Consider the following 23,437-nt stretch of genomic DNA (forward strand, 5'->3'; position numbering starts at 1 on the left):
AAGAAGTATTTATATAGCCTTCCAGATATTAAAAATTATAATTATTCAAAGTAAAATTCAAATGAAATAATAATAATACATCTATTCTAACCGAATTAAACTGCATTATTATTGAATAAAAGTAGTTTTAAATTTATCTTTTAAACAGAAGAAAATTTATCATTTAAAATTAATTTATTAAGAAGATAAAATAATTAATACAAAAAATTCACTGCTCAATTCCTAATAATAGAAATTGAATAAAATGTACGTAGGTTAATTAATAGTTTAAATTGCAATAATATAATTAAGTAACAATTTACATAAATATTAATTACAGAAGTTTGATTATTAGAACATTACAAATGAGTCAGACCTAAAATAACATAGAAGCTATTTGAAATCCTTCCAAAATTTTCTCATTCAATTTCACCTAAATCAATTACCCTAATCAACACATATTTCACCCAAAACCCTAAGCTAAACTAAACCACCATCGACTCATCTTTAAACGCCGTCGCCCTATCACTTTTTCGTTGGACACTCTCCTCGCACTCTCTTCTATCTGCTCTGCTGCAGGCTCTGCTGGTGATTCTCCTCTGCTGCGGGTTGAAGTCACGTCTTGTGGCTCTATTCTTTCGAAGGTTGTGCTCGTGCTTCCCTTTCATTGTCTCCGGGTGACTCTGTTCCTTCTTTAGATAACTGCTCTGTTGCATTTGTGGTGAGTTTTTGTGTTCTATTTTCTTGGTCATTATTTGTTATTTTGCTCTCTCTCAATGTCTTTCTTTCTTTGCCTATGATGTTGAAATCTTCCTTTGCTCTACTACTTAGATACAATATTAGAGTCTGGATGCGCTGGTGAAAAGTGATGCTGGTCTGAGTGTAGGTGCAAGGTGCTGTACTGTTGCTGGTGGTGGATTGTGGATAGCTAGTAGGCAAGTTTAAATCAAAGTTCTGAAAACTGAACCGGTCATCGAACCGCTCTAGCTATTGGTTCATTGGTTCGTAGGTTCAACCGGTTCGACCGTGGTTAAATCGAAAAAATCGTTTTATAATAAAATAGTAAATAAAATATAAATAAACACATTAAAACATAATTATAGTCTAATATAAATCTGAAAATATCATCCCAATTAAAAGTGTTACATAAATCAGAATGTTATGATCTCATTCAAATACAAACTTAAAAGTCAAATAACAAAAACAGCCAATCAAACATAAACATGCCAACATCCAACTGATTCAAGTTTGATAAAAAATTTCACTTACAATAGAAAGCATCAAAGCTGTTGATGGTAATACAGCAGTTTCTCGTGGAACATAAAGACCCACAGAATCAATACTTCTTGCAGCTCGCTTGCATTGAATTTCCTAGTATTTTCAGAAGACTCAAAGCAAAAATATTGGTGTAACACCCCAAGAATGAACAAACACATAAGCATAATTACAAAATCAAAGAACTTGGCACAAACATAATGGTGAAAATCCATAAATCAGGGGCAGTAATGCACATCTAACTAGAACCAAAATAAATCTTCCACATATTTTGTATTTAATCTTTCTAGGAATATCTAGCCTTTTCTAAATAAAGTTGGCAAGCAACAATTGTCATAAAAGGACACCACTTGACATATCTTTAAGTAATTTATTTTCAACTGTTTAAAAAAATTGACTTAATAAAACATGGATGATCCAAAGTAAGAATAAGAATTGAAATGACATACATACTTTTAAGTTCTCAACAATTCTCTCAGGTGTCTTTTGAGCAGCATGGAATGCATATATATTGTTGTACGCCACATCAAAAGCTTCCTTAATAGCTCCATCAAGCTGTACTCCCATAAAACAACATGAAGTTAAATAGCAGAAAAAGCTGACTCTTACTCACTCAAACCAGAAAATTAGTTGCAGAATTTCAATTTCAATTCAGGAGAAATAAACAAACAAAACCTACCTATCAATTAGTTGCAGAATTTCAATTTCAATTTCAATTATTCAGTTGAAAAATCAGTTGAAACAGGCAAACAATTATTCAATCAATTATTCAATCACTATATTAGTTCACACTTCACAGTTCACAGAAAAACAATTATTCAATCACTATATCACCATATCAGTTCACAGTTGAATGACTTGAATCAGAGTTCACAAAACTTCACTATATCAATAAACCACATATCAGATACAGTGTTTTAAAATTGCGGCCATGGCGGCGCCATGGCGGAATGGCGTGGCGGGATTTGACCTCACCGCCATATGTAGGCCACCGCAACGTGCTTATCACGGCGGGGCAAAAGGCGCCGCAATGGCGGTGGCGCCATGGCGGTCCGCCATGGAGAATGGCGAAAATGGCGGATTTTTTCGGGTTTTTTAAAAAAATTCGGGGGTAATTGGGTAATTTTGCAAAACCCTAAATGAAAGTGTAACCCACCTTCAGCAGCTGCAGTTCAAAAACGAGCCTTCAACCTCCAGAACGGCTCTTTCTCTGTTCTCTTTCTCTCTTCTCTCTGCCTCCAATCACCGCTGAACTTAGCCACTGCCCGTCGCCGTCCGTCGCCGCCGCCTGTTGCCGTTCGTCGCCGACCGTCGCCGGTGGTGGTCACCGCCGTTCATCACCACAATTCCCTCTTTTTTCTGGTTTGTAGAAGTACCGTTTCTTTTTTTTTTTCATTCAGTGAATCAGTTCACCCACTTCCCTGTCTCCTTCTCCTTCTCTTCCCTCATAAACTTCTCTTCCTCCAATTTTTTTTCCTTTCAGCTCAGTTCATCATGTCAACTTCTAGACCAGCCCCTGCCTCTACCCCTGTTCCTACCCCTGCCCCTGCCTCTGCCTCTGCTGGCCATGTTGCTGGAACTGCTGCTCGTCCTGCAGCTGCTGTCCGTGCCAGTAGGATTGATCCAGGGTGGAAATATGTTACTGCTGTAGAAGAGGGAAATACCAATGACACCATATGTAATTTTTGTGGAAAAATTACGAGAGGAGGAATTACACGGGCAAAGGAGCACTTAATGATTAAGCCTGGGAATGTTGCTGGATGTAAAATGGTCCCAAAGGATGTTATTGCTGAATTATGGGAGTTCTACAACCAAAAAAAAAAATCGAGGAAGACAAAGTTCTACGCCGGCAAGCACTGAGGAACATAGTGTCAATGCTAGGGAGCTTGATTTAGATAGTTTGGGCTTTGGATTGTCAGAGGAAGATGCTCAAGGAATTGATGAAATTCCAAATCCAACTCCAATGGCAGCAGCTAGAGGGGGGGCAAGTTCTATGAGAGGTCCAATGGACTTGTTTATGAAAAGACCCGAAACTGCCATTGCAAGAAACAAAAAGGAGAAATTGAGGCAACAGAATATCAAGGAAGCATGTAATAAGGAAGCAGTTCGTAGAGTTCATCGATACATAGCCCGGTGGTTCTACCAAGCTGGGATTCCATTGAATCCAGTGAGATTGAAGAGTTTTCAAGAAATGTTGTGGGCTGTTGGAAGCTTTGGTCCTAATTTACCTGCTCCCACTTATCATGCTCTAAGGGTGCTACTCCTTAATGAAGAATTAGAATACACCAAAGACTTGTTGAAGGGTCATAAGGAACAATGGGAAAAGTATGGCTGCTCTATTATGTCAGATGCTTGGACGGATAAGAGACAACGGAGCATTATCAACTTTCTTGTAAACTCTCCTGTTGGGACAATGTTTTTGAAGTCTATTGATGCCTCTGATTATGTGAAGACGGGTGAAAAAATGTTTGAGCTTCTTGATGGTATTGTTGAGGAAATTGGGGAGCAAAATGTTGTTCAAGTTGTAACTGACAACGGGAGCAATTATGTTCTAGCCGGTAAGTTGCTGATGGAGAAAAGACCGAATTTGTTTTGGACCCCGTGTGCTGCCCATTGTTTGGATTTGATGCTTGAAGACATTGGGAAGTTACCGTTAATCCAAAAAACCATAAAAAGTGCCATTTCTTTGGTTAGCTTCACTTATAGCCACTCTAGCACTTTATCCATGTTGAGACAATTCACAAATGGCAAGGAATTGGTGAGGCATGCAGTCACCCGATTTGCCACTTCATTTCTCTCTTTGGAAAGGCTTTATGAGGAGAAAGGAAATCTAAGAAGAATGTTCACTTCGGATGATTGGGTAAGGAATAAGTTGTCAAGGGAGGCAAAAGGGAGGGAGGCAACAAAGATTGTTATTAGGCCCTCTTTTTGGAATCATGTCAAGTACACCCTTAAGATCATGGGGCCTCTTGTTCGGGTGCTTCGACTTGTTGATGGGGAGAAGAAGCCGCCAATGGGTTATATATATGAAGCAATGGAGAAGGCAAAGGAATGCATCATGAAAACATTTTCTAATGATGTGAGCAAATATTCTGAAGTTTTTAAAATCGTTGACAACAGATGGAATTGCCAACTTCATCGTCCGTTGCATGCAGCTGGTCATTTTCTGAATCCGGATTTGTTTTATGATAATCCTCGCATTGAATTGGATTTAGAAGTTACAAAGGGATGGTTTGAGTGCATCACTAGATTGGTGCCAAGTGTAGCTGTGCAAGAGAAGATATTGGAGGAGCAAGCACTATATAAGGCCGGCTATGGACTTTTTGGATCATCCTTTGCAAAATCTCAGAGGAAAAAGATTTCACCCGGTAAGATTGTTATAAATTTTACAAAACTTTATAAATTTAGTTCCATTAAAGGCTTAGACAAATTTATTTTAATTTTATAGCATTTTGGTGGCGGACATATGGGCATGAAACTCCAAACATGCGAGACCTTGCTATCAAGATCTTGAGCTTGACTTGTAGTGCTTCTGGATGTGAACGCAATTGGAGTATATTTGAGCATATTCATACTAAGAAAAGAAATAGGCTTGATCATGAAAGGATGGAGAGCTTGGTCTTCATAAAGTATAACCAACAACTCATCGAGAGGTACAACCTTAAAGATGAAGTTGACCCTATTGCACTCAATGACATTGATGAGTGTAATGAGTGGTTAGTGGGAGAAATTGGGACTGCCACCTTTCGAGATGATGATAATATGGATGATGATGCTGATTTGGTTCATCAAGATGACAACACTTTGAGTTGGAACCTTGTTTTTGAAGCAATGGGAGGACATGAGCCTATGACATATACTAGAAGACAACAAAATAGAAAAAGAAAAGAACCTGCAACTGCAAGAGGTGGTGCAAAGGGTGGACCAAGTGGGTCTAAGGCTTCAAAAAAAGGAAAAGGAAAAGCAGTAATTGTGGAAGAGGAAGAAGAACCAGATTTTGAAGATGAAGAGGATTCTGAAAATGAAGAAGAACAAGAAGAGGAGATTCAATTCAATGATACTGAATCAGAGGATGATGAGGGGGTAGAGGGACACGATAATAATCGTGTTAATTTGGATGAATTTGATGAGAGCTAGAAATAGAATGTAGATGGTTTATAGTTTTTATGTTTTATGTCTTCTATTTTATGGCTTGCTTATGACTTTTGAGTTATGATTTGAACTTGATGTTATATTTATTTGCTAAATTTGCTACTATATTTGCTATATTAATTAGATGTTTTATGACTAGAAAGTTGCTTATATAGATAGATTTTATAGTTTATTATATTTGCAATTTTTCTGCATGTTTTTTTTGTACATATATGTGTATTTTAGGTAATCCGCCATTTCCGCCATTTTCCGCAACGCCATCCGCTATAACTTTATGGCGGATTTTTGGCTCACCGCCATGAGTCGCCATCCGCAATAAAAAACTATGATCAGATATCACTATATCAGAGTTCACAGAACTTCACAGAATCAAGTAATTATTCAATCGTAAATTCATAGTTAATAAAAAAAATTACCTAGAGAACACACAAGAGACAGTGGTTGTGGAAGGAGACAGAGACACCGAGAGACAAAGACAAAGACACCGAGCGACCAAGGGAGACAGAGACACCGAGAGACACCGAGGGAGACAGAGCAGTAGATGGTGGCTTCGAAGGTCGCGATGGCTGCTGTGCGATGGAGGCTTCGAAGGTTGCGCGATGGAGGCTTCGAAGGTTGCACTGGTTGCTGCGCGATGGAGGCGAAGTGAGCGAGCACGAGGCGGTGGCTGTTCGAAGGAACGACGACGGCGGCGGCACGAGACGGTGGCTGGACGGAGGTGAGCTCGATGAGATTGAGGAGCCCTCCCCCTGACTGAGTGTGTGTGCGAGACTGAGAGGACTGAGGAGATCGATTAGGGCTTGGCTATGCGACGGAGTAATAGTTAGGGATTTTTGGGGATTGAAACGGCAACGTTTAGTTGCCTTCTCTAAAATCCGGTCGGATCACGGTTCGATTTGACCGACTGGTTCCCGACCGATTCACCGGTTCGATGGCGATTTCTGAAATCTACGGTTTTGTTTATTGTTCGAACCGCTTTTCTCAACGGTTCACGGTTCGACCGGTCCGACCGGCCGGTTCGAACCGGTTTTTAGAACATTGGTTTAAATCTTTCTCTAGCTATATATTTTTTCCTTTATTTTCTACTTCATTATTGTACTTGTTCAAGTATGTTTGATTGAAGACGCCATTATGTTGCCCCATATGATTATACTCATTTTTCTTCTTTAAATTTATTATTATTATTTAGTCGAGACCTCACAAGAAACTAACCTTGCATTTCACTTTGTGCAAATAATGGATGATCATGAGCGTCATCAAGCATAGGTGCAATACTTATAGAAGCATCATAAATCTCTGATGATTGATCTATAACTCCAAAGAAGTATAGCATTTAACCAAGTCGAACAAACAAGAACAATCAATTAGCATATTTGAGACAAAAAGAATAAATTTATATATCAACTCTTACCAAAATTTGAGACTACATATTTTCTTATAATAGAACCTGATATAATGGTAAATAAATTTGTTGCAGGAGACTAATTTAACCGCATGGAGTCAGCTGCAAAGTAAGATAAAAAATATATGCAAAATCTATGATAGCATGCATAACTAATTTGGGAAAATGAAAAGATATAAAATATAATAGTCTAAAAAAGTAACATGGAATCAGTTACTGTGAGAAGTGAGTTTCCTGAGCTGAAACTCTTGGCTTAACAACTATAAAAGAAACCAAGAATAAATAGAAGAAAATATTAAGCAGAAAATAAGATGCTTTAATTTAGCAAAGAACATTAGATTAGTTAACATATCCTCATCTTGTGAGCTAATAAAGAAAAAAACTAACTCACCTTTTCTCTGTTGTAATTTTACTACCCTTTTTAAAATACTCATCCTGTTTAATCTTGCAGTAGAATAATAATTAGACATGATTTAAAGTGATCACAAAGTATAGAAATACACACGTTGAAACAAAAAAGCAAATGGATATCTCTTTGTGGATATAACAACTGAATGATATAACATGCCCTTCTAGAATTCTTGCCTCTGAAAAAAAGAGGAAGAGAGTTATCACCACTGAAAAGAGAGAAAACCAACCATATATTTACCCTTATACATAAAATAAATCACTTTGTCTATAAATTTTTTATCATCATATCTATTTCAAAAATTAACCTACATAAGGCTAAAAACCTATGAGGTAAAGTCAAAGTAGACCTATGAAAGCAATCACCATGAATAGTTAGCTAGGCACAAGTCAAATGATTTATCCCTATTCTCCCAAAATAGTGGATTTGATAAGCTCCTTACTCTATGTAAAAATAAGTCGTAATTTCATAAAAATAGGCATCACATAATGTCAAGGTTGCGAGAACCGGACTGGTCAATAAACCAGTGAGGTTACTAGTTCAATGGTTCATTGGTTCGACCGGAGTTCAACCGGAGTTCAACCGGTTTAATTAAATATTAAATAAAATTATTAAAAAAACCTAAAAATAATTTAAATATAAATGGTACAGAACTAATTTTGGAAATTTTGTAAGAATGACTTACTAAGAAAATGTTGAGCCAACATTATTCAGATTTTGGAGGACTGAAATTACAAAACTAAAATATGATACATTGAGTTTTAGGTAATATAATTAAGGAAAGCACTCCCGAAAATGGTTGCTCCACAATTCAAACACTTCATTCACACGGTAAGCAAAGTGTGTAGATAAGATACACATTACAATAGAAGGATAAGTTGGTAAGAGGAATTTCATTTCAAAACAAATCCAAAATATGTCTACCCCAAAGACTTCAAGAGATATCTCTCAGGCGGCTACTCACATGATGATGGGTGTTTTGTCTTCATGTAAATATTCTGAGTTGGCAATATTAGAATGATCACACGTGTTTCGTAGTTAGTGTATCATTAATTAAGATAAACATGTGGTCCCATCGGTTTTTTTTATTAATATACTGGTTGGTCTGGTTCAAAGAACAAAAAATCGGTTGAACATAGACCTGGTCCGCTGGTTTGAAAAATGAGAAAAGAATTAAATAATGAAGTGGGCTTTTTAATAGTGATGCTTGTTCAAAACATTAAAAACAGTTGTTTAATGTTCAAATACACAATTTACAGTGGTCTTAAAAAAAAAAAACAGATTGCAATGGCCCATAAAAATACCTCGTTATGTAATTAATTATTTATTTTATTAATTTATTATGCCCGAAATAATAAATTTATATTAATACACTAAATTAGTTTGTAAAAAATGTTTTAGACAGAAAATTATTATTAATAAATTTTAATTATTAAATCATTATATAGTAGATAAATTAAATTTTATATTAAATCCTGGTAAAAAATTAGATAATGACATAATAGGTTAATGTTACGTATTATAAGATAATTGATTGATGTGTCATGTCAGGAATACATGGCATACCACATGTACTACGTGTTATTTGACACGTTATAAATTTATTTAGAGTAAAATAGTTGTTGAAATAATGCAGTAAGTTATTTTCATACCTAAAATTTAAAAAATTAATCAAATTAGTTCCCATATAAATCTCTCTTATTTTTGTCTTCATAATATTAATTCTTAATAATTTTAATACAAATTTTAGACTTAATTATTTTGTTGGTCCTTATAATTTTATCAAATTTTTAATTAGGTCTATGTACTTTTTTTTTTCAATTAAGTTTTTAAACTATATTTAATTTTGTAATTAGGTTCTTTTTCATATAAAAAATGTTAAAATTAATAGAATATTTCTTCCAAAATACTTGTGGCAAAGATCTAGTTAGGTTTTTAATTATAAATACCTTCATATTACGAAAAAATATTCAGATAATTCAAACATTTTTTACACTAAGAATGAGATAATTATAAAATTAAAAATACTATAAGAACCCAATTGAAAGGAAAAAATTATAGAGAGTTAATTAAAAAATTTAATAAAATATAGGGATCGACAGTGTAATTAAACCTTAATTTTAATATCAATTTTTAGATCTTAATAAACAAAACTCCCTTTACATAAAAGTGGTAAATATCAAATCGGCATTCGAAAGATTCCGACGCTGACAAAATGGTACTTGACTTTTGTTATTGTCTGTTGAGTTAAGAAATTAACTAAATTAATTAATGATGACAAACATTATTTTTGAGCAAAATAAATAATTAGTGTTGATTAATTATATCTACTAATTAACTAATTGTTTATTATTGCAGGCCAAATGGTAATAGCCCAAATGGAATAAAAGGCATTCAGCAAAGAATATTGGGCTGAAAGCAAAATAAAAAGCCCAAGCAAAAGCAAAGGAAGAAGCCAAAGAAATCAGATGGGCCAAACGGGTTACATGATCCAAACCCGAATTGATTTTCATTTCCCACCATAATGCTCCAACCAAAGCAACGTTCTTCTTCCTTCTAATCAAGTCACATCAAGATTTCAGAAAAAGCAAGAAAGAGAAAGAGAAGAAAAGCTTCTTCCATAAGCCATTAACCAAAGAAGCAAGAGAGAGAGAGTTGAAGCTTGAAGCACAGAAGCTAAAACAGAAATCCCAAGCTAAATCAAGCTTAAGAAAGGTAAACCATATCATCTTGCATGAATCAGATCTTCATCCTTTCTTCCCTACTCTCTGCTCTATCCGAAAATGGCTGTGAAGGGAAAATTGCACTCTGCCCTATTCTGCTGTGTATCTACGGTCTCATTCAAGACTTGGGGACCAAGTTGGTATTCAAGGGTTCAGATTTGGTTGACCATTGGAAAACAAGTTCAGTTACATATTCATGGCTTTCGGTCAAGTTGGAAAAGTCAGAAGGAAAGGTTCCAATTTGATGATTGAAAAGAAAAAAGTGAATCTGTGGTTGGTGAAGCTCAAGGCTCAAGATGTTGACCTTGGAGGAAGAACCAAGGAACATGCAAGGAGATAAAAGAAGAACTTGCTGTTCATTCAAGGTAAGGAGAGAAAACCAGTAAACCTGAGGTGTTTGTTCTGAGAGAGCTCTTTGAAGAAGTTCAACTAACTGGACAGTGTAACCTACTCAAAGGTGCATTCCGCCAGTATGAAGAACTGAATCAGAGGCTTGCTAATCTGGTTTTTCGCATAGCACAGAGGCTGTTGATGAAGTCAATCTCCTTCATGTTTTTCTGATTGTAATGTACTTTTCTAAGCTTATCTTTCTGTAATTTCTTGAGAGAAAAGGCAAAGTGAGAAAGCTTAAGAAAAAGCCATGAGTGAAAAGGTTGAGAGATACACTTGAGAGAAAAGCCTAGAGTTATTTTTCAGATTTCTTTAGGTTGGTTAAGTGTCTTGTATCTTGTACTTGTTTGGTATCCCTTTCTTAGTTGGGTTAGCACTAAGAGAAGATAGTTAGGTGTTAGCATAGCCAATGTCAAGTTAGGCTAGAACTTGAGTGTGAAATTGGTGTATGTAATACTGTTAACTATAGTGAAATTCTTCCATATTTGTGGAGGAGACTGGATGTAGGTTGCATAGCACAAAGCAACCGAACCAGGATATATGCTGGTGTTAGCTTCTTCTTCTCTGTCATGTTCTGTTTTCTGTTATTCATGAGACAAAAATAAATTGTCTCATAAATTTCCGCTGCTGAGTTCAAACAGAATCAGATTTGTAGCTTTGCTTAAAAAGAGTCAAAACAGCAAATTAAAAGGAAGGCATAGATTCAACCCCCCTTCTCTAAGCCTACCACAACCTTCATTGTCAAAATGGCCCCTAAAAAATTATTAAATTTGACAAGCGTGTCTTCGAGCTCACTGAAGCAAATTTTCGATAAGCACAATGCTGACATAGCCACTACGTTTTGATGACATGGCAAAAATCCTCTCCAATCCTAATCCTTCCCTTGCAACGCACTTCCTCTTCCCCCTCCCCAACGCACTCCCCCCTTCCCCTTCCTGAATGCACTCTCCCCCTTTCCCAACCCTAATTCCTCCCTCCCAGTCCCTAACCCTAATCCCCCTTCCCTAATCCAAAATCCTTCCTTATGAACCCTAATTCCATTCCCTTTTTCCTTTGAACTCTAATCCCTCTTTCCCAATGCACTGTTTCACACTCTGAACTCACTATCCCTCAAAACATAGCTCAGCCTTCTCAGTCTGACAGAGTCAGTGTCACCGACACTGCACAGTCTCCATCTCGTCGTCAGATCTTCTGTGTCCGCCAGTGTCATCTTAAGGGACAATTCATGATTGAAAGAGTGAGAGAGTGTGATAAGGAAGAGATATCTTTTGCTAGATTAGGGTTCAGAAAGATTTTTAGGTTGAGGGAGTGAGAGGGTGTGTCGGGGAGGCGAAATTAGGGTTCAGAGGGGGAAAGAAGGGGGATTAGGGTTGGGAAATTTTGGATTTTTCAGTTGTATTGGGTAATTAATTAAAAATTCCATCTTAAATTTTTTGGTGGTCACCTCAGCATCTTTTTCATCGGATCCAGAAGTGAGATACTACTGCTGTAGAAGAGACTTCAATACTGCTGAAGCTAAAGGTGGCGGATTTGATAGAAGAGGAGAAAAAGAGAAAGGACAAGAAGAGTTTGGCTCAGAAGGAGAAAGGTAGAGCAGAGAAGTAAGAGACAAGAATCTCAGAAAAAATGAGCTACGATTTTTAAAAAAATTGAAATGGAGGTGTTTCTAAAATTATAAAAATTAAAAGTATGGATAATTTTTGTAATTTTGATAATTGTTAATTGACACTTTAACATTTAACCTTAACTCCAGTTAACTTAATTAATAGCTGGTCATTTTTGTCAAAATTAATCCTCTTTTTGGGATCTTTTTATTGATAACATGTTTCCGTTATCATTTTGTTAGCGTCTGAATGTTTGTTTACTTATTTGGTATTTTTTGTCTAGAAACAATGAACTTATTATGCCACATGATACTTAACGTGGTTTATCATCATCTGATTAACGGAAGAATCAATTTGACTTATGTTTTATCTTTCAATGACTAGTATGACTAATTTAATCTTTTGGGGACTAATTTAAAGAATTAATAATCTTTCAAGAACAAAGTTGGACTATTATTAATTTTTAGGAAAGTATATGTTACGGATCTGACCCACGGATCCCCCAAAATCCGGGGCAACCACATGAACCCAGTCACCCGAGTCCGGCCCTTCCAAACCTTCTGAAAAAATAGGAACCGGCCCACTCGGACCCCAACCAACTTTCGAATTCAAACGTCTCCCTTATCTTAGCCAAATAAGATAACATAAGATAAGATATCTATCGTCACCTATAAATAAGAGGACCCAGGTCCCTCTAGGTAATCATCCATTCCACACACCGTACACCTCACAGATCCATCCTGACTTGAGCGTCGGAATGTCTTTGCAGGTAATCAGGCACCCGCCTCGACCTGCGAGTTCCCGATCCATCTCTCAACCCGTACCAGAGACATCTTGTACAGTATATATGTACCAAATTCTTTGTCCAACTCTGACTATTAATTTTTATACGACTGAATGCTATGTATAGTGTTTTTTTTTATTGTTTATGAGTGTTAGATTTAAAATAATTTTTTTATTTAATATTTTATATTGTTCTTTAACTACTTCATATAATAATAATATAAGTTTATCTTTTTTTTATCAAAATTAATCTTTTTAAGGTACAAATTCTATATTTTATTTATCTTTTATGAATTTAGTGATACTCTTATTCATTTAATTTAATTATTTAATAATTATTCTTACTCAAATTTTTTCATCTAACTTTATAGTGTGATTATCTATTATCACAAATTATATTCACTTATTTAGGTTATAATTTTGTGGATGCAAGAGTTTAATATAAAAGAGGAAGAGACCTGTATTTTGATATAAGACAATTGAATCCACTGATATATTTAAGAATAATTCGATTTTTTTTACCGAACATTTCTTTCAAAGAATTTTTTAGGTAAATATGATTTGCATTCTCATTTTTTTACATAAGCTAAATTCCACTAGTTTGAGTTGACAGCTAAATTGACTCGTTTAATGTAATTTGATTTTTTAAAGAAATAAATTAAAAATTGAAATTACTAAATTTAAAAATCTAATATTAATAGTAAAAATTATTAAAGAGTTCGTATAAAATAAAAAATATATAAAAAAACAAAAAATAATTTTATTGGTAACCGTTATCTCTAATCCTAACCCTCACATTGTCACACGCTCTAGTCTCTTACGCCTTTACAGTTAAGAGTAATGTTGATAAAAAAAATAAAAAATTAAAATTATTAAATCAGTTACGACCAAAAGTTGACTTTCATCAACAAGAAGCTAATGACATATGAGCATCTCGCAGTTTTTCCATAAAAGCCAGTGCTACAACATACATCTGTGGACTTACTGTGCACGCAAAGGGCTATAGCTAGACTATAATAATTAGACCTCGATGGAGGGAAAATATTAGGATCTTCGGAGGGAAACAAAATCTTATTTTGCCGGGATTTTTTAAGTTAATTTGAATTTTTCAAATGTTATGTTTTGACTTTTTTAGATTAACAACTTAATATTTAAATAAATTATTATTAGAAATTTATTTAATTTTTTACCCGAACAAAAAATAAAATATGAAATAAAAAATTTACAATTTTATTATTGGTCCGTTTGAAAAATTTTAAAAGTATTTCTTTTTACATTTAAGTATAAAAAATAGTAGTATTAATGTTTAGTGTAATTTTCAAAACCAAATTACAGTTTTCTAAAAAATTATGTTGGAGCTTTTATAGAAGTTAAAAAAAAAACTTTTTCTAATAATACTATTATTTCTTTATAACATTTCTATAAAATAAGTACTTTTAGAAACTAAAAACCTAAACACAAAATAACTTATTTATAAGCTACTTTTAATATAATTATTTATTGTTTAAGTTATTTTTAAAAAAATAGCTTAGTTAAGCTGTTTACCCAAATTAGACCTACAACTACACTTAATTTTGTTAATTTATTTTCCATTTATCCAAAATAAATTAATTTAAAAGACTCCCAATGAAAAAATGACATGGGCCCATTTATCAAATGTTTTTAACTATTGAAGCCCAACAAAATAATATTATGGAACTGAAGAATGTGAAAGGTATACAATGCTTAAAAATTGGTAATGACCTTGCTATTTCATACATAGTTAACGCCATTGTTGCTTCTCTTGCCGTACCTCAAGAAAAGGAAATCATTTGCTTTCTTGGTGCTCATTTCTATCATGGAGGTATGAATTTTTAAATATTATGAGAGGTTGTCTAACTGAAGCTTTTAATTCATTTTTATTTATTTATTTGTTTATTTTGTAAAGGAAAAGGATGAGCAACAACTAGACGAAGGTCCAGCAAAATCAGCAATTTCGCATGAGAAAGTTACAATGTTGCATGACAATCTATTTAGTGAAGAGGTTAGGTTCATTAAATTTTTCAATTAACGAAGGACCAATTTTAGTGCTGATTTTTTATTTGTTACCCTTCTTTGGAGTGAAAGCAATGTTGTTTATAGTTGTTTCAGGCCGTTACAAGGCTCGTAAAGTCAGTGGTTCTGGAGAACTTGCAAGAATTGTCTGCTACTATCATTGGACTTGGACAAAAACAACCTTTGCAACAGTCATTGTGTCCCACTCCAACCATTCCAGTCGAAATACCACATGAAATGGATACCACTCATAGTAGTGGTCCCGTATCCACCAATCAAAGGAAGAGACCTACTCGGCGTTACTCGATAAAAAAAGCCCTTTTCGATATTAGTAATGATTGTCCCCAATTTGGCGAAGAGTCAGATTATGAATATACTGATTCACTAAAACAGTGCAATGACAATTCTATTTTGCGGCTACGTAAGAGGAAAAATTATTCATGGGTAAAGAAAGGTGTCAAAGCACAAAATAAACATATTAAGGTATGGTGAACTAAAAAAAATCTTCTATATTTTTACTCTTCTATCTTTAATGCAAGTTGGTCTATGTTTCATTGTTTTCTTTTTGTGAAATACAGCGTAAATTATTCGTCAGTGAAGATACGAAGCTTGATCGGAGTCGTCCTTGGCTATATCACTCTCACATATCTCCTTATATGGATGGAGAAGAGATGCCACTGGTATTATACTTGCTGAATGTCTATTAATTGAGTTAAACATACATAGAATGATTAGTAATGATAGTAAGTAAAGTCCAAGTTTGTATTTGTAGTGCTTGGACCTTAACTTTCGCCCAGCAAAAGGTATGATGTTCATTGGAGCAGAGTTGGCAATGGTAGCATATATATTTGGCAGCGGACTTGACCCCAAGTAAGTTCTCTGACAATGTGTTTGTCACATAAAGTTCATGTTGTAGTAGCAAAAATTGATGCATCAATCTCGGTTGTAAAAACTTAAGGTTGATGGACATTTTGATTTTTGCAGCGAGATTCTTGTGCCAAATGACCATTGTGAAGGAACAAGAAAGATCTTTTTAACTCTTGTACCAGGAAGTAAAGTCATTGGAGATGTATGGAAATCATAATTTATTTTTTTTTCATGTTTTTTGGTGATGTATTTGTTTACTCAAATGATATTGGTTTAAAATTGTGTCTTTGTTTTTAGGTGCTCACACTGGTTTAAAATTGTGTCTTTGTTTTTAGGTGCTCACACTTGTTGCATCAATGATGTCGAAAGGAACACATGGACCTGTTCCAGGAAAACTTGGGATCAAGTGGTGGCTACCTCCCACCTTTGCTGTAAATTTCAATTATACTAGCCACTTGTATAGTTGTTCAAACTTAGCAACAGTTCATTAGCTTATACAATTTTCTTTATTAATGTAGCAAATTGCGATGCATCATACAAATATTTCTGCTGGTACAATAGACTATATTAGAAGCACGTACACAGGCTTTGCTGACAACCTACTCATGGTAAAGTCTTCAATGTTTTACACATAGGTAGTTTCCTAAATATTCCAATCTGCTAAACACTCCAATAAATTTCAGATCTATGTCCCCATACATATTGACGATCATTGGTTTCTGATGGTTGTTGATCGCTTTTATGAGAAAGTGTCTTACATGGATTCACTAAAGTGTGAAAATCTGTTGCCATCACGAATGGATGCTATGGAGGCAGTGGTAGGGCACTATATTAGTTCTCGTTGTATTTAAGGAATTAAAATTACTATGGCATAAAACGTTTCTAAAGTTTTACAGTTATTTATTACACTAGGCAAAGTTGCTAGACAACATATTATCCAAGGAGTCCCTGTACAAGTTGCCGAATGCTAAAACTAAGTCCATTACCTTATATGATTTTGATGAACCCAAGGTTCCACAACAGAAAATGGATAGGTGTGTATAGAATTTTTGTGTATCACTTTTGCATTTCATGATTACATATAAATAATATGAAGTTGCTTTCAATAATGACCATTAAATTTGATTTACTTGGTGCAGTAATGACTGCGGGGTCTTTGTCGCACAATGGATGATATTGTCAAACCTATGGAAGCCATTGGAGAATCAGGTTGTGAATGATTACACCCGCATGCGCATTGCTTTGGACTTGGTTATGCAAGGGTGCAACCCCCTTGTGGAGGAGATGAAGAAGCTTGCAATCACAAATTGGGATTCAAAGATGACAAATGCAGTACTTCATAGTTGAGAAATTTGACATTAGCAAGATTAGGCAATTGTCCTAGATGCATTTTAACATTTGAAGGAACGATATGAAATTGACTGTAATTTGAAAGTTTGAATGCGATTAAGTTCATCTTTTGTCAAAATGGGTGTTCACAAATAAGCTGCACCATGCTTTTGAAAGACAATTTCATTAATTCATTGACAACTATTCCTCATTTAACATAACATATATTTTGTCACACAAATAATTTAATGACAAATTCATTCTAGGCTGCACCAAGTCTTATAATAAAACTCAAACATATAAAAAAGAAGCAAAATAATTTTGCAGCCAATGATCTCCCCGAGCATCCATGTTGACGGGTCCATTTATCACTTGTTTGCCATACGATTTTGCATTACCTGTACACAAAAACACATCCAAAATTGGCATAAAGAAATTATCTAAATCATATCATAAGTGAATATGATATGGATTTTGAATAATTCAATACCATAGTTCTTTCTAGCAATCAACCACAGAATAATTCCTAACTCCTAAGTCAAACATAAATAACATGCTTTCAAACTCCAATCTTGTGCATAACCTAATAAGCCATGTTTATGTCTTTGTAAGAATATTCATAAGAGTCCACCATCTTTGCAACTAACCATACAATGCTCCTTAATACCCAAGTTAAACATAAATAATATTCTTTCAAATCCTAATCAAGTGACATATTTCGTGAACCATTGCACAATTCATTAAAATCTGATTTTGTAGCTGTGATTACTTTAGGCATAAATCATACCTGTAGCATCCACCGATAAGACCCTTGTGGTATTTCATTTAAGTTGTTGGATATTAGGGGAATGCAATTAACAACACTAAACCTTGGATTTAACTCATTTGTATCTCTAGCAACATCTTCGTTAGGTGGTGTGTTGCCGATGATTGACGACATCTGTGAAGCTACAATAGGATCCATCTGCCATTGCAATTATCACATCAGGTCACTACATAATTCATTGGAGCATGCATTTTTAATTTTCATCATGACAATTCAATTACAAATACGATAATGTAAAATACCACCAAAAGACAAATTACTATTTGTGTGAGTAAGAAGTAAGCTGTGCTAGAAGCACTCATAACCTCATGAGTTTTAGCTTCATCAATTGTGGTGTTCAATTCTTCATTCATTGCATGGGTTTCTTCTTTCCCACTAATAGCACAAGTCCTCTTTGTGTGACCTTCTTTCCCACAATTTTTACACTTCCTCCTCCCTTTTTCATCTTTCTTCAATTTAGGTGCGCCTTTTGTCTTCACAACACTTGGGTCACCAATAATGCTCTGTGTAGGTGCCTCCTCCGTACGTTGCTTCTTTGAGGTCTTTGTTTCAATCTCTCTTGTCAATCTGCACACTTCTTTCATCGTGTGATGGAAAAGGGGAAGCTCTTGTGCTCCAATGAAAGACATCCAGGTAGTGGCCACGGACAATGCTGCAAATCTCATTAAAAACCCTCTCTCTTTTTCAATCTCGCTTTGCCTAACATTTGTCTCATTGGAAAAATGCTTTGCTCTCTTAGTCCATCTCTTTAAAATGAGCTTCTCTGGAATTTCTTTACAAGCTTCCCGTTTCATGACACAAAACATATGTCTACAAGGAATGCCCTCACTATTCCATCTTTTACATTCACACTCTATATTCTTGTCATTGCGATCATACATAACAGTGTACAAACGATCCCTATTCTCATGATGATACACCTTATAAATCATTGTTGTGGATATACTTCGATCCTCTATTAACTCAAGTGCAACCACGGCCTGAATCTCCTTTTTAACCAACCTGTATATTTCCTTCGTGTATGCTTCTGCAGCACTACGTTCAAGATTGGTTAAACCGGTGGTCAACACAGGTTCACCATAGATAGTCTTGAATTGGGCAACCATTTCATTGTTCCTGTAATCTCGAACAGCACGTTCAAGATTAGTCACCAAGTCCAACAGACAATGATGAGAGTTAATGAAAGTTTTCACATAATTGTTGATGCCCTCACATCGTGAGGTAGTCCTAAACCCAGCACAAAATTTGTCCATCAAGTAAGAACTAGCCCAATTTTCCTTCCTAGCATATTGAATGTTAACCCATTCATTATTTTGCAGACCAAAAGTATCTACCATCTTAGCCCAACGGAGCTCGAACTCATCGGGATGCCACTTGCCATACATGCACTTTTTAAATTCTGCACAAAATGTTGGATCCTTGATGTTAGACGTTGCATTTTTGTGAAGGTGCCAACCGCATAATCTATGGGTAGCATTAGGGAATGCATTCGCAATACCCTCTTTCATGCCTTCATCTCCATCGGTTACCACAACAGTAGGAGATTTACCCAGCATAACATCCAGAAAGTTCTTCAACAACCATGTGTAAGTCGGTCCTGATTCATCCTCTAACACAGCGAAACCAAAAATACAAGTTTGCCTATGGTGATTACTACCAGAAAATATCACCAGTGGCTTTTTATACTTGTTCTTTCGGTACGTGGTATCAAATGCTAGGACGTCGCCAAACAACTGGTAATCAGCCCTGGACATTCCATCTGCCCAAAATAAGTTGCCCAATCTATCTTCAAGGGTAGAACTATAGCGTGCCATCGCCATCGGATCTAGATCAGCCTTGCCACTCAAGTATCCTATGGTAGCATTTGAATCGCCACCAATAATCCTTGCCCGTCTACTTCTTTCTATATAATTATCCAAATCTTTCTTTGAAAAGCCAACTCTATGATACCCACCTGCTTGTCCAACTAGATATCCCATAATTTGAGAAGTAGGGAGTCCATGCATGATCATTGTGTCAGTCTGAGCTTTGTTTGCATCGGTCAAACGACGATGATTTGGAATTAGGTGGACAAGGCATTGTGGTATTAACTCATGATTATGCTCCTCAACTAGTTTCCTAACCTTCCAAACTGAAGAACTTTCATCAAGGTAAATGGACAGCTTTGCCTCACAACCAGTTCGAGTCTCTGCCTTGTGCTCCCTCTTCCTATTCGGATTGTTGTAATATTTCTCCTCTCTGTGTCCTGCCTTGTTGCAAAAGAACCGTCGCCTTCTATATTTCCCATCTTTGCCACGAGCAGCATCTCCCTTACGGACTCCAAACCCAACACTTTTAGCATAACTAACATAGCACTCATATGCTGCATCAGATGTCATCCATGAGTGGTTTCTTATGTCCTCTGTTGTTAGAACACCACAATATCTACTGCTTCCACGACATGCACATGTGCAACTCACATTCTTCTGTGTCTCTTTCATGTTTTGGCCTCCCTCGTCACTTTCTAAGTATGTTGCTTCTCCTTCGATATCCATCTCCTAATGCAAACCAAACTGTTAAACGTAAAATCAAATCATAACCAAAAACATAATCATAATCCTATTTCAAATTTAACTCATTGCTGTGATAAAATTAGCATTAAAAAATCATTGTCAAATTCTACATTACAACGACACACACAAGGATCCAATAAATATATTTTGATAGTAATTCAGTTTTCAAACATGAAAATAGAAATTCTTAAACAACCACATAGGGAGGGACTCTTAAAACTAAACTAAAACTCTTGTTTTCTCTTGTATCATCAACATAAAATTTAAGTTTCATCTATTACTCATTAAGACAACTACCTCAAAAATTTCGTCGTCTAAGAAATATTATTTTCACAAATAATTCTTTAAATATGATTATTTTGGATATATTTTTTAACAAAATTATTACCGATTATTTAAAGAACTAGCTTTTACAAAATTATTAACAAAGGCACACACATAACCGGATAGGGGTTAAATAATGAAATTTATTAAAAAATAGGCTACCACAAATTTTAAAAATAATTATTTGGTTTAATGAATAAATAAAACAATGCATCTAGTATTTTCCATTGCCAATGTATATCCCGTATCTATTCATACTTTGAGCTTGAAATAAATTGTTATGGGCAGAAAACTTACCAGAGCTGCTGAAACGATATCACTCTTCGATCTCCAGATACCTACAATGCTCACAACTTTTTAGGAAACTTAAACTTTTTTCACTATATCAACCTTGTATATAATAACCAAACGTACTTTGTCTTCGTCATCTTCGGACAAATACTTCGAACTGCCACACCAGCAAGGTGGTATGAATGGTTCACTTCCCATGTAGACACAAGAAACTGTTTTCTTTAGCTTACATTGGAAGATTGGGTTTTATCGATGGGTCAGAAGGTTTTATTTTTTATTTTACTTTCATTTAAAATTTTAATTTAAATAAAAAAATCAAAATACAAATTCGGTTTACTCAGTTCGGAATGAACCATTGGGTTCATCTACTTGGTTTATTAAAACTAAATTAATTATCATGTTATTCTAAGTACATTCATTATTTTTAATGGGTCCCACAATATTGATGTCATCCTAACACACGACAGGGTTACATAGGTTTAAAGTACTATCTTTGCCTGAAGACAAAACACTCATCATCATGTGAGTAGCCGCCTCTCATTATATCATGAAAGAAAGTGGGTAAAGTATTCAATAAGATTGGGTTGGGGAACCTCATTGATAAGGTTCTAAAAAAATTGCTTACAGGCCATCAGTCAAAAGTCTCTTATTTTGCAAAGTCCCGACTATTCTTGATTTGAGGCTATCCGAAATTATTGTTCTTTAGTTTTGAACTTTTTGAAGATTTGAGTGATAGTTCCTTTAGTTATACACCACCAGGGTCCAAGGTCATTAGAATTAGTTAACCTCTAAAGAATTTATATATTAAAAAAGGAAGCAATTGACTCAATAGTCTGAATATTACTTGAGAGTAAGGAAATGAAAGTAAAAAACCTTCATGGAGGAGTGTCGATAAATAAATAGGGTGTGTGAACAATCTTATCCACCATTAATCAAGAGAAGGTCCACAATTTGCAAAATAAGAGACTTTTGACCTGGGACTTATAAGCAATTTTTTTGAGCATCTCATCAATGAGGTTTCCCAACCCGACTTCATTGAATGCTTTGCCAAGAAGTGACATAAGGACACGATCATATACAAACACTTTCCGAAAAACTGCAAATTTGACTAGAATACCATTCAATTCTATTCAATTCTATGCTATAACAGTAATCGGTAAACCAATAAGCAAAACCTTAAGAAATTAGAACAGCTAACTTGAAAACATAGAAAATCACTTACTTCATCTGGTGGAAGACAAAACAGCTGCCGATACTTCTTCACTCTTCAACGCGTCCATAGTCTGTAACCAAAAGGATAAAGGCATGAGTTACAAAGATTGAACACAAAAATGTTGAACACCGAGTCGAAGAATCATAAATGCAGCAAGCGCGCAGCACCGACGAGATTAAAAGAGCGAGGAGGTAGGTACCAGATTTTCAGCGTCAGCGAGGTGGTGGTCAATGTTGTTGTCGATGGATGTGGGTGGCGACGAGGAGGCGGGCTCGGCCGGTGGTGGTCGCTGTTGCTGTCGATGGTTGTGGGTGGCGACGAGGAGGCGGGCTCGGCCGGTGGTGGTCGCGGCTGCTGTGGATGGCTGTGGGTGGCTATGGTGGCCTTGGTGGGTGAATGGAGGCTGGCGCCGAATGCTCAGATTAGGTTAGGGAAAAGGGGAAGAAGGGGGGAGGGGATTACTCAGATTAGGGTTAGTGGCAGTGCCTTAGGACTTTCGCGTACGCCTTTCTCTTTCTTTTTCTTTTTTTTTTAGAAAAATGCCAAAACGACGTTGTTTGGCATCTGAAGTTGCAAACCACTAAACCGAAAAAAATCGGACGGTTTTTCCGGTTCGCCGGTTAACCGCCAGTTCGACCGGTTTTTCATCGGTTTTACGTCAGGCAGTTTTCAACATTACCCGGATCGGTTAGATAACCGATTCCCGATTTTTCTGGTTGAATCGGCCGGTCCGGTCTGATTTTTAGAACCATACATAATGTGCAAGATAGACATACAAAAATACTACTAAGAAAACCAAAGAAGTATAAATAAGGCACTAAAGAGCTAATAAAGTTGCTGCATTTATTCATATAACCATAGTTGGTAATATTAACTAATTACATTTATTGAAGAGAATTGAAAATTCTACACTCTACTATAAGCTGTGTCCTTCTATACATATGACAAGTAAAATCTAATTTAGAATTTTAATATACTAGACCTAAGTCAACAGCTAAGTTATGATGGATAAGATATCCATCCTAAATGTCCTTAACCTTGGCCATCTTTGAGCAAGGACCTCCAGTATTTTGGAGAGCCTTCTCAAATCCTGCATTAATGTTCCTCTTTAATTTCAAAGGCAGATGATCTATGACAACAGTCCTGAACATACAAACTTTTTCTGAATCGTTTAGAAGTTGAAATAGCAAATCCTAAACAAAAAACTAAAAAAAGGCACAACCAATTAAAAAACACACATTATATAATAACAAAGATGTGCATCAACATAGAAAAGGACCCGAT

At 35.5% G+C, this 23,437-nt stretch overlaps 2 protein-coding genes and 1 long non-coding RNA gene across 6 annotated transcripts; 1 reads left to right on the top strand and 2 right to left on the bottom strand.

The window, feature by feature from the left end:
* Window positions 1-253: 253 nt before the first annotated feature.
* On the bottom strand, window positions 254-22,675 carry LOC140175359 (uncharacterized). 3 transcript variants are annotated; one of them, XR_011866020.1, is made up of 5 exons: window positions 22,353-22,675; window positions 22,163-22,223; window positions 6,619-7,395; window positions 1,708-1,809; window positions 1,102-1,350 (listed from the first exon to the last, which is right to left on the bottom strand). It is a non-coding gene; the product is annotated as an uncharacterized lncRNA (long non-coding RNA). The 3 variants fall into 3 exon arrangements; XR_011866022.1 differs by lacking the exon at window positions 6,619-7,395 and having other exon boundaries at window positions 254-1,350; window positions 22,353-22,642; XR_011866021.1 differs by lacking the exons at window positions 1,102-1,350; window positions 1,708-1,809 and having other exon boundaries at window positions 7,104-8,162; window positions 21,475-22,223; window positions 22,353-22,642.
* On the top strand, window positions 14,424-17,103 carry LOC112711475 (uncharacterized). 2 transcript variants are annotated; one of them, XM_029289189.2, is made up of 11 exons: window positions 14,424-14,560; window positions 14,645-14,740; window positions 14,839-15,234; window positions 15,330-15,431; window positions 15,524-15,621; window positions 15,736-15,820; window positions 15,954-16,049; window positions 16,137-16,226; window positions 16,302-16,436; window positions 16,531-16,652; window positions 16,758-17,103. In XM_029289189.2, exons 1-11 carry the CDS (start codon window positions 14,555-14,557, stop codon window positions 16,963-16,965), a joined length of 1,434 nt encoding a protein of 477 aa, XP_029145022.2. In that variant the 5' UTR covers window positions 14,424-14,554; the 3' UTR covers window positions 16,966-17,103. The 2 variants fall into 2 exon arrangements, with proteins under 2 accessions (XP_029145022.2, XP_072059486.1); XM_072203385.1 differs by having other exon boundaries at window positions 14,848-15,234.
* LOC112711471 (protein FAR1-RELATED SEQUENCE 5) lies at window positions 17,113-21,004 on the bottom strand. The gene is made up of 4 exons (XM_072203384.1): window positions 20,947-21,004; window positions 18,079-20,307; window positions 17,735-17,911; window positions 17,113-17,345 (listed from the first exon to the last, which is right to left on the bottom strand). Exons 2-4 carry the CDS (start codon window positions 20,305-20,307, stop codon window positions 17,316-17,318), a joined length of 2,436 nt encoding a protein of 811 aa, XP_072059485.1. The 5' UTR covers window positions 20,947-21,004; the 3' UTR covers window positions 17,113-17,315.
* Window positions 22,676-23,437: the final 762 nt, after the last annotated feature.

This window comes from Arachis hypogaea, chromosome 9, assembly GCF_003086295.3.
Source record: "Arachis hypogaea cultivar Tifrunner chromosome 9, arahy.Tifrunner.gnm2.J5K5, whole genome shotgun sequence".
In the NCBI taxonomy this organism is placed as follows: Eukaryota; Viridiplantae; Streptophyta; class Magnoliopsida; order Fabales; family Fabaceae; genus Arachis; species Arachis hypogaea.

Coding starts and splice junctions, on each gene's coding strand:
- LOC112711471 (XM_072203384.1), bottom strand. CDS start 20,307: ATGGATATCGAAGGAGAAGCAACATACTTAGAAAGTGACGAGGGAGGC. Junction 17,912..18,078: donor ATGAAGCTAAAACTCATGAG/GTTATGAGTGCT, acceptor TTGCAATGGCAG/ATGGATCCTATTGTAGCTTC. Junction 17,346..17,734: donor CTTATCGGTGGATGCTACAG/GTATGATTTATG, acceptor TTTTGTGTACAG/GTAATGCAAAATCGTATGGC.
- LOC112711475 (XM_029289189.2), top strand. Junction 15,235..15,329: donor CACAAAATAAACATATTAAG/GTATGGTGAACT, acceptor TGTGAAATACAG/CGTAAATTATTCGTCAGTGA. Junction 15,432..15,523: donor ATGGAGAAGAGATGCCACTG/GTATTATACTTG, acceptor TTGTATTTGTAG/TGCTTGGACCTTAACTTTCG.